Here is a 16,178-nt window from a genome sequence, read left to right on the forward strand (position 1 = left end):
AAGAAACTCCAGTTTGGGAATTTGCTTTGCTGCTGAACAAGCCACAGTCTGTGGGTTTGCTTTGCAAATCTCGGAAGCCAATCCACTGCCAGGAGGACTGTTTCAAAACTCTCCAGCGGCTCCTAGAGGACTGCAAGCCCGTGATACAGATGTCAGCTCCTGCCAGGCTGCAAAACCCCTCCCAGAAGTATTTTCTTCCTCCAGCGTGTTGACGAAGGGCTTTATCCGACTCAGATGGTGAGGTGCTGAGTCTGCCAAGTGCTCAGGCAACACTAGAAGGCACCATTCCTCCAGAGATCAGCCTGGCTGTGTGGTGGCAGCTGGGCATCAACACCCTCCTGCTGCTCAGTCCCAGTTGGAGCTCGATGCCCAACTACGCCGCTAAGGAAAGCCATAAGCGTGAGCCCAAAAGGACAAAAATCAGAATATTTTATTTCCTTGAGCTCCAGTGATACAACTGTAGCAGCATTTCACAAATGAACTCCTGTATTGTTAAATATACATTTAAGGAAACACATTAAATTCCAAGGCAGGCAAAAAAAATAAAAAATTAAGAACTGCGGACAAAGTTTCTCATCCTCCCCCTTAAATATGTGCGTTTGTTGCAGACAAAGCAGCAGTACACGTTTCACATACCAGGTTAAAATAAAACTTCAGACTCGCAGCAAAACTTTCAAATGCAAACCCAGAAGAGATGAGGAGGGACTTTGGTGAAGGGGCTTTCACCTGGGGATCCAGCATTACGTACAGCAGGAAACATTTTAAACATGTAAGAGACCTCTGCAATTGTTAGACCAACTGGGCACGTTCCCAGCTGCAGAATGGGAACTCTGGTTTTATTGGGTACTCGGGGTAATCCATAAAGAGCTCCATAAACGTACAAGCGCTCCTCACCCACTCGCAGCTCGAGGCAGAGCAAGTTCCCAGGAAAACCTGGTTGATAATTATTTGCGCTCAACACTCAGGAGGTTCCCTGACCTGCTCTGGCTAGCAACCAAAATGGGATGCTACCTCCCCCTCCAAGGACGATGCTCAGCTGGCCAAAACCACGACCGCCCTCCCAATCGCTCCACAGCCACGGGCTCTGCCCCGAGCAAGTCCAGCCTTCGTGTCCCAGCTACTCACAGGTTACTCCAAACAGGAGATGGAAGTTCTCTCAGATGAGCCAAGGTGAAGTCAGAAATATTAGAGCTAAGCAGCCAGATGAAGAGGATGACGCACTGGGGACCGCTTGCCAAGTATGACCCCTAGCTACTGAAGTCACACTGAAAGCTGTCGTCTTCCACATTATGCTACAGTTTGCCTCTTTAATACTAAAGTGACCCAAAATTTGCATCTAAGTGTTTATGCCCATCTCCGATGGAAATATTTTGTGCAGTTCTGGTTCCTGTTAGTGACTCTCCAGTTTCTAAAGTCAATAAAAAAAAAAGACATCCAAGGCTAACAGACAGCTCAAAGACCTCCAGCCTCGAGGATCTCCATGTGCAGAGAGAGCTGAGGGCGTTCTCCAGCTGCACCACTGAGACCAGTGACCTCAAGCTTACAATTTCTACACTTTAAGACACAGGGTGCATTTGACACAGTGATTCATTCAGTTTAAGTGACAAAAAGGCATCAAGAAGCTCATTTCATCATTATCAGTGGTACAAGGTTAATTTACACAAGGCACACGCAACACCACTAAGAGAGGTGCTCTTTGATTTACCTTCTCCAAATAACAGAGCAAAAGGATTAGCTCTGCTTAGTGTCATCCTACGCAACGCGCCTGGCTGATGGGACACCTCCAGTGATACATGCCAGCCCAAAAGCTGCCCATCACATCGCAGCCCCCCCCCACACACACCCCCCCCCAGTGCCGACAGCAAGCTGAAGCCACATCGCCACAGCTGAGCACGAGCTGCCCCGTGCACACCAGTAAGGAGACGGTACCAGCTCAAGACATCAGCTGCTGCTGAAGGGCAAGTTCCAGGGAGGATGGAGATCTGCCAGTTGGTGTAACTTATATTTACACATCCAGGCCCCTAAAATCCCTCATTAGCTACTGATCACCCAAGTAACAGCTAAAGGATGCATTTCGGTTTGGAAGAGCCATTCCCAGGAGGAGCAGGGCATGCAGCAAGCCTGCCACGCTTCCCGAGCGGGCACAGCTTTGCTGGCCACCGCAAAGCTCAGCATCCCGCAGCAGCAAAACCAAACCCACAGCACAAGGAACCTCTCTAGGTTGGGGTTTTTTTTTCCCCTCCCCAACAGAGATGAGCAGCAGCTTATTGTCAAACACGTGCTGGGAGGTGGCTTCGGTTCTGCAGGGAAGACTTTCCAAAGGCTTTCGCTGCCTGCTGCTGGTTTGGTGCTGCCGGGATGCGACCCTTGCGACTCAGCAGCCGAACTGTAAACAGAAACTCCGGTGTGTGTCCCCAGGGAGCAGAGGAGCTCCGTGCACCCCACTTCCCTCCCACCAGCTATCGAGATGTGCACAGTCGCTCCTGTAAGCGGGATCAGGGCCTTAGTGAAAAAGAAGTATGAATAAATTAAGGGAGGATGAAGGCTGTTCAGCTATCACACACCATAAAAATGTACCTTTAAAAAAGTGTTTGCAAAAAAATACTATTCTTTAATATCTACATTTTTTTTTAAGAGTCTCCTTATAAAAAATTGAATTGATAGTTTCCCCCTCTCCCCCACGAAGTGACCAGGTATTTTAGGGTGCCCCTCCTTGGTGTCCTACAGTTTCCCCACAGTGGTGTCCCCATTCCTTCTCCCCCCATCCCAGCAAGTCTCAAGGGGCTACCAAGTACCTTGACACCCATACGAGAATCCAGGCCACCGTTCGGGGGCTAAATGCTGTATAATTAAAGCCAATCTGGCTATAAAAATAAATGCTTTTGTGTCTTCCTTACACAGGATGGAAGAATTTAGCCCTTTTTAAACAGCTCAGCATCTAGCTGTAATAGTATTTAAAAAACAACCCAAATGCCTACATAGAAAAATAAAGGATAAACATTATCCATCTATTTTATATTTATATAAAAAGTAAGTTCTGTGACAGGATATTTTGCTTCTTCGCTGTAAAAAAGAAAAACAGCCTAGGCTGTATAACCTAAGCCTTCTGATGAGGAGTAAACTACATCTTCAAACTTATTCAGAGAAAAATAGCAGTTAGCAATTTCACTTCTCCAAAATAAAGTTATTAAATATATATATTATAAGTCTTTATAAACTATTTCACTGTTTAAGCAAGGAGGGGAACACATGACTGAGGACCACTTTAATCCCTCCTTCCCTGGGGAGGGAGAAGTGGACATCAGCTGTGAATCCACCAGAAAGCTGGCATGTTCCTTAGCAGAGACCCAGAGCTTGCTGGTTTGCAGGCACACACACACACACACGCACAGAGGGGACACGGAGGCTTGCATTCAATCTCGCTAAGTCCTTCACAAGGATGTTCTTTTTTCCAGCTTGTGCTTTGTGAGAAAGTACTTGAAGAATTCATACACGGACCAGGCGATGGCTGTTGAAGGCATCTGGTAAATGACACGTGCCTGCACCCCTCTGAAATACCCCGAAATGCCCCCCAGCTGATAGACAGTCTTGAAGGCATTCACCATGCCCGAGAGATGTCCGCTGATGTTCACAGAGGTCAAGGCCATGTTCTCTTGGGTGTTGAGCAAGGTCTTGCAGACATCCAGAGGAGTGGTGGCAGCAGCGGCCACAGCCCCTGCGATGGCACCGGAGACGATGTGGGACCGAGGGTTATACTCCCGGTGTGGGTTGATCTGCTCCTGCATGAATTCATAGGTGATGAAGTGAATGGCCTGGAAGGGGACGTTCATGGTGAGCTGGGTGGTGTAGCTGCGGTAGAAGGCACCAAACCCCTCCGTCTTCTGCACTGTCCTTATGCACGCCAGGACGGACTTGTAGGGGGAGTTGAACATCTGCATCCGCTGCTTCACCACTGGTCCAGACAACAGCCACAGGGTGTAAAGGCAGGGCGGACAGCACCAGGCAGGACAGACGCAGGGAGATAAAGACTTATTAGCTAAGGCACATCTTTCCTGGTCATCACAACACCCAGACTGAACCCTGCTCCAAGTCCCGACCGTGCAGACTCAACCTCCCCTTCCAAGTACACACTGCTAGGACATAAACCAGGCATTTCTGCAGCAATGAGCCCCTTATCGACAGGCTTTTACCAAAAGGCTGCGTTCATCCTCTGCTTCCCCCAACCTGCCCAGTGGCCCCCAAAAAACTCAATGCAACAAGTGAGGGAAGCAGGTCAGAGCTCAGCCCTGGCTCAACAGCTCTCCACTTCCATGGGCTAATCCACTCATCTCCTCAAGCTTAATTAAGGAACTTTTACTTCTAGCTAGAAAGGCATTAAGACAGACCGATAAGGACCCTCAGATGCATTTATGAGGATGCAGAGCTGTTGTGTGGAAACACTGACATACCAAGAGGACAAGGGCAGAAAGGCGATTAAATAACTACATCACCTGGGAGGCGTTAACAGACCTCACCTGCGGTCCCAAGTCCTGAAATGGAACAGCTTCCATTGACTTAAGCAAAAGGCCAATTAATTTAATTCATTTAATCAGGATATGATTAAAAGGATTTTAAACACTGGAGACATTTTTTCCTTCAGAAAAACCTGACATTGGGCCAACTCAGAAGACAAATACACTAATACTGAATAGCTGGCAGTCCAGCTAATTGTCTTCATTTTAGCTGCACTTTACTGTTAGTCCTCTTAATGCCAGACTCTGCCTACCCAGGAAGGCTACGCAACGATCCCACCAGCTGCTGCACTTGTCCCAAAACATGACTGAGCTCAGTTTCGTTTGGGTGGTCCAAAGCTTCAGAAAAACCACCACCAATTCAGTAAAGATGCACTAGCAGAGTAGTAACAGCATCGTCTTAGTAAGGGTGACACCAGTTTTCCTGGAAAGTCACGATACGCCACGGAGATGCTGTGCAACCCTTGGCAAGCAAGGTAAAACAGCCAGGCAGAATTTATCCCTTTACACTGGCCTGTCCAGGCTCATTAAAAGCTGGGCAGAGCCACTAAAGCAAAGGGCTTAAGCTGCTGAGATGGCACAGGGTGTCCTCAGTGCCTTCCCAGGCTAACGAGGTGCAGCACTTCCCAACAGCACAGGGCATTACCTTCAGCGGGATTCATCACTGCGTCATGGAGTAGCGTGGCCACGCTCCCAGCTATACCTGCAAGACACAAAAGCATCCTTCAAAAAAAGAAAGATTCAGAAGCCAGGGGCTTGCTCGGGCACTGCCACCCGCAGAGGCAGCGGCCGATGTCACAGGCAGCCCACACACCACCAAGCACCCGGGTACCGCTGCCTGGGGAGCTGCAGCCCAGCTCCACAGCAAGCCCAAGGAAGCATCCAGCAACGCAACTCATTCCCAGTGGAGAAAAGCCCATCCCGAGCAGCTTGACAGAAACCAGGATCCGCTCACAGCGTCACCTTTGCTATTCCCTACAACTCACCAGGCTTTGCCTGCACAAGACACCACCGGCTTCACTCAGCCTGCACTGGACTGAGAGATGAGCAATGTTTAGAACTGGCTCAGCACATCCATACCTACGCATTTTCATCCGTTTACTCAGTCTCGTTTTAAACACTAATTGCACAGATTCTGCAAACATCCAGCCAGCCATTAATGATTCTGCAGTTGGCTCTAGGATGGGCCTCTCGAGCCACACCTTCTGCTTTGATGTAGGTTTCCACCTCAAATTCTCTCTTGCCCAAATGACTTTCGGTCATTTCTCATTAACGCAACGCTTCAGTTTTCCCGCTGGTACCGAAAGCCTGTAGCTACTTGAAGGGCAAACACAGGAAGCACATTACTAGCAAAAAGCAGCAAGCCAGGAAGATATTATATACCCTTAACTGAGTTGCTTGAGTCAATCTGCCATGGCAGTCACTTGGCTTCCTACCGTCACACCATGTCAAGGACCAGGCAGAAATGCCTTCTGTACAAACGCTTTTGTAACACCCCTGGCTGCTCAGTTAGAGGGTTTCTGCTGTTACAGCGGTATTGTTGGACCTAAAAGCAAAAGCCTTCCTGGTAGAAGCAAAATCTTTAACAAAGCACGCGAGCACACAGAGGATGCAGTGCACTTTACCATGCTGGGGCTCCAAGGGAGACATCTGGAATAACCTGTACTTCAAACCTCAAGAGGTTTAGACAAAGCCTTCAACATAAAGCCAGAAACAGCCTGCAACTGCATCTGAACACCTCGTCCAACGTATTGATTACTTGTGCTAGAATAATTTGAGATTAAAGAGTAGTGCAGAAATCTAGATTGGACTAAGAATTCGGAGGGTGCGCAACAGTGCCATCAGGGGTGTCAGGCCAGGAAGGGCTTCTCTGCTCTGCTGCTGACAGCCAGCCCAGCCATCCCTACCCTCTAGAAGAGGGTACCAAGCAGTCAGTAGTCCCAAGACAGAGCACAGGTTTCAGAGGAGCATGGTGACCAGCATGAAGCACTCAACTAGAGGGCCAGTGCCACACTTGCCTACGTGACTTCCCCCTGCCTCTCCAGCCCTCCCAAAGCGGGTGCCAAGACCCGCAAGCCTGGGGTTACGTTTGCATCTTGCATCCTCCCATACGGGTATTTACAGTGTCAGTCTGAATGCAGGCTGCCTACAGCAGATCTTCCAGGAGCAGAGCACAGTGAAGGACGCCAGGCTAAGTCCGTGAAGCAAGCAAGGGACAGGCTATTAACTACAAGCTTTTTTTTGTGCAAAAAACAAAGATACCATTGGCCAAGTGGCTGTTTCCTCCATGCTGGATAGTATCACTTAGAGACTTTTTCATTTTTTCATAGCAGGCAAAGTACATTGCATGGGCAGGGCCAGCCCCCAGCATGGTGACATTAATCCCACGTAAAGGCCTCCAGAAACCCTCTGTAAGGACAATCTTCTTCAGAGCTTCGTACACGCTCCTGTACTGGGCTTTGGGGTCCGGCTGCAAGCTCTGCATCCTTGTCTGCAACAAAGCACACGAAGGGAGAGGCCTCAGTTACCTGTCTTTAATGCAACAAGCACAAGCCATAGAGTTAAAGAACTACAAGACTTCCAAGACCATTAGAGGGGTCAATAATTTATTCCCTGGTTGCACCCGCGCCGGGGCCACAGCACTATTTATCTGTGCTTTGCCTGCCAGACCAGCGAGATTAACTCCGTGCTCCCATTGCAACACCAAAACATTACGAGGCTGCTCAGACAAGCGCTCAGCGGAGGGAAGTGTAACCTCTGCTCTTGTTTATGCATGGAAAGTACAGGGAATTAAGCTAGCACAGTTGTTCAAAAGACTCGGTGAAGAAATACAGTTAGGTCTTTAATTGCCTCTTGCTTACAACACTCCCGGCTCTCTGCCCCGGCTTGTTTCTCCTGCAGTTGCTCAGCTGCTTTTGACACTCGGTGTGCAGAGTTAGCCCGCTCGATTGGGAAACAGGTTTCCTCGAAGGGCAAGCCGAGAAAATGGGGTACCTGCAGTAACCCCTCCCATAGAAGGAGAGACAGGTAAAGGCCACCCCATTCTCCTGCACAGCGACCCAAGGAAGACCCAGTGGGTGACTACGTCCCCCAGCAGCCTGGAGAGCACGGCGAACACGGAGCCGCCCTTCGCCCCGTCTTCCTTCCCAGCTCCTGGTGCCCTGCAGCCACCAACTGCCTGAGCCAGGAGGTTTCATCGGCATCTTTGTTCAACAGTCCTCAACGGGCTTTTCTTCCACACATTTTTTGAAGCCAGCTGAGCTTCTGGCATCCAAAGCATCCTATTAAACTCACTGCCATCACCTAATTATGCACCGTGGGAAAAATTACTTTTTAGCTTGTTTCAGGCTTCTGCAGACTGATGCCATCACACACCAGCAACGCTCAAAGCCCTTGCAATGATGATGGCAACCTGCGACGGGTGTTTGCAGGGCACGGACCCCAGCCACCTCCCACCAGCAACAGGAAAGACACCGGCAGGGCTTAAACCTCCACAAGCGTCCCAGCAAGACCAAGCAAATCTAGAGCGTCAAGATGCAAAGGGCTCTGCCACTCCTGCTGAGCAGCCCACAAGTCCTGCCGGTCTGCAAGACGGCTGATACACCCCATCACACTGAAACCGGTCTGAAGGGATGCAGCCTTTGGCAGCAGCCTCACGCCTCAAAACACAAACACAGAAGGCTCCTGGGAAACGGCATAGCCACAGGAGACGAGTGTTTAGCAGCCTGCAACAGGCTCCATCAAATTAATGCTCTTTTAAGGAGAAGCTTGAGAAGTGCAATTAAAAGGCCATTGGGGTTTGACAGGAAGGATGCTTTCCACCCCGTGAGCTGGGACACCCCATCTTCAGAATAAAGTTTCCCCCGAACGATTTGGTAGCATGCAGACACCAGCGCTGCCCTCGTGGGCAAAGCAACACGAATGGCTCCGTCCTCAGCAGAGATTCAACAGCCCTTGAAAAAGCAAGGATTGCCCATGCCACCTCCATGCTTCCTCACCAGGACACAGCCCTTCAAGCTTATCGATTCACTTAATTAGCCAGCAGGCAATACTACAGCTAAGCTTTCAGGCAAGATTAAGCCAAGAAAATGTTTTGGGTTTGGACCTTTGATTCCCCAAACCACTCTAGTTACTTGAAACTGAAGAGCACTTTCACGTACACTTTCTGAGACCAAGGAAGAGATCAGAGCTGAATTCAGGACTTTAACCCAGTTTAATAAAACCAAGCTATGAAAGCAGCAAAGCAATACGTGAGGCTAAGCCAAATTATTGTATTTGTAGTAAATATTCTAAAAAAAAAATTGCACAGGAATTACATTTGCAAAGTGACTTAGTTCAGCAGCTAGCTGAATTTCAGACTTAAGCATCAGCCAGTGGTCACAACAAGGCATCACCCTACAACAGGGAATTCGGCGGCCTCAAGCAAAGTTTCCTGTTTCAGAGCACTAAATGCATTGTAACCTATGAACAGCGCTGGAAATAAACCCAAAGGCTCAGAAAAATCCTCCTGGAAAGGCAGCAACAGCCCTGAATTATCTTGGAATTTAAAAAACAGGTTTTAAATCTGGCTCTCAGCCCTCGCTGAGCAGGCGTAAAGGTCTTGCAACCCCTCCACGGGTCTCTGCCCCTTCCCGTCCCATGGATGCTCTTCGGGAAGGGCTGGGCAGGGGCTGGATTTAACGATGCCCCGGAGAAACTCCCGGCAGCCGCTCTGCCGTCAGCGTGACTCAGCACGACCCACCGCTGCCGAGCTGGTCACATCCAGCTGGGGTTTGTGTTTTTGGGTTTTGGGGTTTTTGGGTTTGGGTTTTTTTTTTTCCTCTGCTAGTTTTAACTTGAAGGCATTGCTTCAGACTCCAGAAATGACCCCAGGAGATCTCGATCTCACCCTGGTCTATTGCTGGAATGCCTTCGAAGCAGCCGGTATAATTTAAGCACGCAGCAGCGTCATCTCATCAGAAAGGTAATCAGGGATAAGTGCTCCTGTAAAGCAATAAACTATCAGCCTGGCATGTGCAGGACCAAAGCGTGTGGTGCTGTGTTGCGGGGAACTAACCCTGAGTATCTCCACCCTTACTGAGTGTCCAGTTGCTTTCACATGAGGATGGAAAAATACCAATTTTTATTTTTCTGTTGATCATCTGAGCCACTCTAGAGGGGTTCAAAGCCTCATACCGTACCCCAGAGCGGGCAGTAAGTGCATGTTGTACCCGCCTAACCCCCACACGCTGTAGTTTGCATCACCACCAGCACAGCCAAGTCCACAGGTTTGCACCTTTCATTAAAGCTGTGGACACAAACAGAACAAACAGCCCAAGGAGTAACCAAAACCAGGATCTCCTGCGTGGCTGCTGCAACGCAAGTGGCACATAGCTGAAAACAGGTTCGTCTCTGTTTCATCCAGGTTAAGCTTATCATGGTGTGAACGATGATGATTTGCTACGAGCTACGCAGCCCTTACCCCCCAGGTCCTGCCACCTATCTGAAGCCAGCAAGCTCCTCCAGGAGCCTCACCCCCCTGTTGTTAACCAGCCAAGAAATACTTCACCTTCTTAGATTAATCCTCATTGCATAAGGCAAGAGTGCACTGACAACCACAAGCATCCTGGTAGTCCTGGTTTCAGCTTGGGCATAAGAAGCAACAACAAAAGTCACAGCTTCAGGTTCATCAGGTTACCTGCTGTTTGTGGACCAGCGCCGCCTTTATGGATGCTGTTTGGGGGAAAGCACCCAGCCTTCCCGCTGCCAGAAGCACAAGAATAGTTGTTTTCTATCCAGAATTGTTTTACTAACAAGAGTCAGGTCTCAAGTTCTGCGTATTCTTGCAAAGGGTCACTGATTTGACATGCCACTGTAAAAACAGGCTCAGATACAATTTGCCTTTGGGTTTTTTTTCCCTGAACATGGCATGCTTTCTCAAAATTCAGCTCGCACATTCATGTGACAGGCAACCACCCTGGTCTCCTCGCAGCTAACAAAAGACACAGAGAACACAATACGCTTTTACCAGGAAATAAGCAGCATTTCTTCAGTGACCGGGTCAGATCCTGCTGACTGGAGAAGGCTTCGCTATTGCACGACCCATGCCATGCTCAAGCTCTGAACTCCCTTTTCTTTTTTGCTAGGCTGTTTTTCAGCTAGAACAGCTCCCCAGACAAGCAACACACTTGGTGTGGCACCCACCCGTGTCTGCAAAGGCCCATGGGAGGGAAGCATAGGGTCAGTCGAACAGGTTAGCCGTGACTTTCCAACACCCCAACACTATCAGCTGAAACAAGAGTAACTGCTCCTCCTGGACCTGTGTCGAGACGGGTGGATGCAGAACCTCCCACCACCAAACCCAAACCAAGCATCCTTAACCCCAAAATCTAAATAAACCACAGTAAAACAGCTCACAGGAGCTCATCTCTCTGCCACCCTCAGTCATACTTGTGTGCTTTCAAGGCCTTAGTTACAAGCAGGGAAGCTCCAAAGTCTACTTGCACCAGGCGGGTCACCCACAGTTGACTGTCCTAGCTGGAGCCACTGAAACACTTCCTCCATCCCTCCCAACAAGCCCCGTCGTACTTGTCCTCCTTTCCTTTCCACTCCCCTCTCTGGCATTGCAGATGTAGGCTAGACGTTTCTCCTACCCTTCAGCCCAGGAGTTCCCATTACAGTACGGGACCTCCCGTACCCACTGGGAACCATACACAGCCACAGCAAAGTCAACTTACAGATGTCTTGTTGCACCAGCTTGGTCAGGAGCAGTTCAGGTTTTCATGGAGGACTGCAGCGTGGTTAGGGCTGGAGCAAGGACTTTTTGTCATTAATGCAACTGCCATCCACTGTGAGGAAGGGAGGTTCAAGCCCAGCACATCTCCAGTTTCTCACCGAGCTGTCTCACATCAGCATTTAGTTCCCAGGTGAGGACAAGAGCTGTTCTTCACATCTTCAAGGCAGCTACTTTACCTGCCCTGGGAAGCCAGCTCCAGCAGCCTCGCAGAAAAGCCACCGAATGGCTTAAGCAAGAGGAGGGAGGAGGCTCCAGGGGAGTCCTCCAGAAACTCCCTTTTGGCGCCATCACAAGAAGTCCCTGACATGCTGATCTCTAAAATTAATTTGGAGACTGATCAGGCTTGCCAGGACAGCTGTGTTTTCAGCAGCTACAAAACAAAACAAGCCTAAGCACTAAGAGAAACACCATCGGCACACATCTAAAAACCTACAGTTCAAGCCAGCGTTTTACTACGACCACAGCGTTAAGTGGGCAAGGCAGAGGCCAACGTGTAGTTAAGGCTGAAGCTGCAAGGGGGTCTTTACCACTAGAAGGAAAATGATGGGAAGGAACAGACACCAAGCAAGTCTCGATAATCACAAGCCTCCAGCTGCAGCTTTAGTTGGTAAAACACAACCTGTAACGCATTTCCCCACTAAACAAATAGCGACTTTGCTGCAAAATACACATACGACTAGCGATGCTTTAAGTTACAGCAGGGGAATCGCAGCCAGGTGCTGTAAGGGGCTGCACACGGGCACGTGCATCACGGACTTACACCCTCCCTCATCACATCCCAGCACGTGTTGCCCCGTGAGCACCAACAGCACCTCTGGGCATTTTCTACGCTGTCACACAGGCATATTTAGGAACTTCACAGAGGTCCATAGGGTACTATTTTAACTGCTTGCCTTGACTCACCTCAACAGGACAGCACCATGGCAGCCTGCCCTACCCTGACCTCATCAAGCTCAGGAATTGTGCAAGTGTCTGAAGCAAACAATTCCCCAAATTAAAACATTTTCGATTTCTCTTTGAGAGGAAATGACTTGCTGGAACCAAAACATTTCTTCTACAGCACTATCTAGCCAGGTGCCTGAAACGCCTTCTTTCTGCAGCATCCACAACCCCCTACCTCCTCCACTGGGCTCTGCTCAGCCACGACCGATCCCAGTAGTTATTATCCAGAAAGTCAGACTAAGGACGGAGCTTTGCTGCTCTTCTGTAGGAGGAGAGCAGCGTGTTTCCCATGGTAAAGTGAAAGACAGCTGCTCTTACAAGCTTAATTAGTGTTTGGTTACTCCCATTACAAAAAAAAAAAGCCCTTTTGGGGTCAGTTCTCACCTTTTCCTGAGGCAGACAGACAGAACAGGCACAAACCAGCGGCGGGTGCCCGTTGCGGGAGCACCACCCAAAGCCTGCAGCTCGGGATTTCACTCTGCCCCCGACACATGGGGTGACCTGACCTTGGCCACGCTCCACCGGAGTTTTCCCTCAGCCAGCCAACAGCCAGAGTATTTTACCTGCTTCCGAGCACTTCAAGGCAGTTTGCTGAGCGGGATTATTCCCAGCGTAAAGCATTGCCCCAGCACTCTCCTAGCACAGGCGCTGCTGGCTGTGAAGCAACCAGGGAATTCACTGCCTGGTGGAATCGGCACTTTCACCTTCCTAGAAAGCACCTCCCGCTCCGGGAAACCAGGCACAACTTTCATTTTCTCCCTCTCCCTTTTCCCCACAGAGGAAATGCCCTCTCAAACAACGGCATAAGGTCCGGAGTGACGACACGCTGCTCTGACCATGACTTGGCAGAAATACCAGGCTCGCTTGTGAAAGGAGCCGGCGAGGAGGCACTCGGGATGGGCACGGACCCCGCGCCTCGGGGGGAACCCGCGACGCGGAGCAGCCCAAACCTACAAGCCAGGTCCAGCAGGCACAGACCCAGAGGGAAAACACGGAAAAAAGCAGAGAATATTTCCTTTGAATGCTTATCGCAGCACAGTGGCAAGACCTCCAGTGCCTCAAAGCGAAGGCATTTCCTCCCCTCTCCTCCTTCTACTCTTTCAGGGAGCCCTGCATTGAGAAGAGGAGAAATTAGACCATCTGCTTGCAGCCTTTCCCGACCGGACCACGGAGGATCTGTCAGCACCAGCAATACAGTATCGAGGGCATTTAGCTTTTCCCAACCTTATTTTCTCTTTTTAAGCCGCCAGAGCAGTGTGCTGGCAGGGCAGAGGGAGGAAATACCCTTCGTGACGCTTCCTACCGAGTCGGTGACGCTGTGAAGTCTTCCCTTTTGTGTACTCAACAGCACCAAGAGCACACCCGTTCGACTCTGAGCAGCTCATCTGCCTTAAAACCCAACCACCACCGGCATACCTACAGCCGTGCAAGCCCCGTTATAAGCCCCGACCATGGTAAAGCCACCAGTCCCACGGGACTGGGGCGACACGTAAGGTCGGGTTCACACCCCTTGCAGCCAGCCAGCTGGGCAAACGGACGGACCACCCCGTCCCACCAGCTTTTCCCTCCTGGGCTGGGATTCCAACGCTACGGGAGGGAAAAAGCTGCCCAGGGGGCTCCGGCTCCAGCCCCACGCCAGAAGGCACCGGTGGCGTCTCCCGCTCTGGGGAGCAGCACGAGGACTTTGCTTGCTGCAGCGGGAGGCGGCGAGGCCCCGTGCACACCTTTGCACCGCGGGTTGCGCAAAGCTCGCCGGGGCCGATGACACTGGGGCTGCCTGGGACGGCACCCGAGGGGCTGCAGGGACTGGTCCAGGGTGGGTGCACAGCTCCGGCTTCCATCGGAGACCTCGGGGGTGACACCTTGGGGCTCTTCCACACTGCAGCACCCCGCTCCTCACCCACCCCCAGCACCTCTTGCGCACTCCCCAACAGCCCGGTACAACTCTGCTCCCCCCAAGCAACATTCCCCACCCCGGGAGCCCCGTGCACCCCGACAGCCCTTGCACACTTTCCCCCCGCTTGCACCCCGACAGCCCTTGCACACTTTCCCCCCCTCCCTGCACCACCGCACACCTCCAGCACCCCACGCGTGCTCTCCCGCTTGCACCAGCGCAAACCCCGGCACCCCGCGCACGCACCCCCGTACACCCCCGGCACCCCGCGCACGCCTCCCCCGAGACCGGCGGCCGTCGGAGCAGATCCCGGGGGCCACCCCCACCCTCCGCCACGCACCTTGACCGAGTCCACCGGGTACATGACCGTGTGCTCCATGATGCCCGCCACCGCCCCGGCCATCATGTGGGTGCCGAGCGAGGCGCCGCTGGGCAGGCTCTCGTACTCCTCGCCCTCCATAGGCGGCGCGGCGGCGGCGGCGGGGGGGGGGGGGACCGGCGGGCCGGGCACCGGGGGCGCCGCCGCGCTGCCCCCTACTCCGCAGCTCAGCTCCATCCGCCCGGCGGGGGGGGGCGCGGGGGGGGGGGGGGGGCGCACGGGGCTCGCCCGCCGCCCCGGCCCCGCTTTAAAGCCGCGCCCGCGCCCCGCCCCGCCCCGCCCCGCGCCCGCCAATAGCGAGACGCCGCCGCCGCCGCCGCCGCCGCCGTCCGCCGCGCCGTTGGGCCGCCGCGGGGGCTCCGCGGCGTGACGTCACGGCCGGCCGGACACCGGAGGGGAGACTGGCAGCGATACGGGCGAATGGCGGGGAGGGGAGGCGGGGTGGAGGGGCATGATTGGCTCTGCCGGCGGGGGTGGGCCGGCTGGCAGGCGCGCGGGGGGGGGGCAACGGCGCGCGCCTCCCGTGCGAGCGCGCGGCCCGCCTGCAGGTGTGCGGTCCTCGCGCCGGCGGGCGAGCGGCTCGTGCGCTCGCGGCCCGGGTGCGAGCGCGCCCCGCCGTGCAAGCGCGCGCCCCTCGTGCGAGCAAACCCCGCCCTGTGACTGCGCCCCTTGCACAAGGAGGCGCCCCCAGGCACGGCCGGTGCAAGCGCCTGCCGCCCGTGCAAGCGCAAGCACGGGCAGGAGAGGGCTCGGGCTGCCCCTGGGCCTGTGGCACCCTGCAGCAGCCGGCCCGGCCCTCTCCAACGTGTCGGGGTGTGAACCCCTGCCCGCGGCGCGGGGCACGGCTCGCGTGCGTGGCCGGTCTCTTGCAGGCTCCCGCGCGTGGTCCCGGGGGGCTTCCGGGGTGGGCACCCCCTGGCCGCACCCGGCCCTGCGCCTCCGGGGCGCCGTGGGGCGAGGCCGGGCAGGCGGGGAGGGGAGGAAGGCAGAAATCGTGGGCATTACGTGGGCGAAGGTGGTATTTTTCCTGGGGGGCTACGGCATCGCTGGGAGTAACGCAGCCCTCGGCACGCGGGCGTTCCACGTCCCCAAACAGCCCCAAATGCTCCCCAAAGCACAAGCGAGGCCACGGGGCCAGCTCGGGCCTTGTGCCGCTGCCGCTTTGTCTCAGAGGAGTTTTGCCTACGATAGGATCTAGTTTTGGTTGTGCTTGCGGGGTTTTCTGGGTGCCTCAGCGGGCACAAGAGCCCAGTGCCCCCTCCTGTCAGCCCGTCCCGCAGGGCCAGGACAGCAGGATGAGGCGCCGCATCAGTTCCCCTGCATGGGCTTGTGCCTCGGCGTGGGCAAGAAAAGCTCATGGAAGGGCTTGGGAGAGCTTTCTGCCCTTCCCTGCAAAGGCTTTTTGGGAAGATGGGATCCACAGCAGCCACCGTCCCTTGCCGCAGCTCCCGCTCCACCGCAGAGCCGTTAATCCTGGCCTGTCTGCAGGAGGAACGAGCTCACCCCACGCCCCTGCGTCCCCGAGCGCTCCTCTTCCCCTGTATGATCTCTTTGCTCCACCATGAAATCAGCCCAAACCAATTCAATTTTGCACTCGCAAAGAGATGGAGGCAAAGTCTTTGTGGCCCAGAGCTCTGGGAACAGCACCGACTTTATTTCGTTCCTCCTTGAAGGATT

General features: G+C 53.2%; 1 protein-coding gene across 3 annotated transcripts; it reads right to left on the reverse strand.

Annotated features, from left to right (window-relative positions):
- Positions 1-410: 410 nt before the first annotated feature.
- SLC25A37 (solute carrier family 25 member 37) lies at positions 411-14,678 on the reverse strand. 3 transcript variants are annotated; one of them, XM_076358760.1, is made up of 4 exons: positions 14,463-14,678; positions 6,774-7,002; positions 5,158-5,214; positions 411-3,952 (listed from the first exon to the last, which is right to left on the reverse strand). In XM_076358760.1, the coding sequence occupies exons 1-4, from the start codon at positions 14,676-14,678 to the stop codon at positions 3,432-3,434; spliced, it is 1,023 nt and encodes a 340-aa protein (XP_076214875.1). In that variant the 3' UTR covers positions 411-3,431. The 3 variants fall into 3 exon arrangements, with proteins under 3 accessions (XP_076214875.1, XP_076214876.1, XP_076214877.1); XM_076358761.1 differs by lacking the exon at positions 14,463-14,678 and adding an exon at positions 12,613-12,724; XM_076358762.1 differs by lacking the exon at positions 14,463-14,678 and adding an exon at positions 11,228-11,514.
- Positions 14,679-16,178: the final 1,500 nt, after the last annotated feature.

This window comes from Aptenodytes patagonicus, chromosome 24, assembly GCF_965638725.1.
Source record: "Aptenodytes patagonicus chromosome 24, bAptPat1.pri.cur, whole genome shotgun sequence".
Taxonomy (NCBI): Eukaryota; Metazoa; Chordata; class Aves; order Sphenisciformes; family Spheniscidae; genus Aptenodytes; species Aptenodytes patagonicus.

Excerpts from the sequence above, each read along its gene's own strand:
- SLC25A37 (XM_076358760.1), bottom strand. The coding sequence starts at position 14,678 with ATGGAGCTGAGCTGCGGAGTAGGGGGCAGCGCGGCGGCGCCCCCGGTG. Across the intron at positions 7,003-14,462 it reads ACCCGGTGGACTCGGTCAAG|ACAAGGATGCAGAGCTTGCA; the intron begins GTGCGTGGCGGA and ends GCTTTGTTGCAG. Across the intron at positions 3,953-5,157 it reads AGTGATGAATCCCGCTGAAG|TGGTGAAGCAGCGGATGCAG; the intron begins GTAATGCCCTGT and ends TGTCTGGACCAG.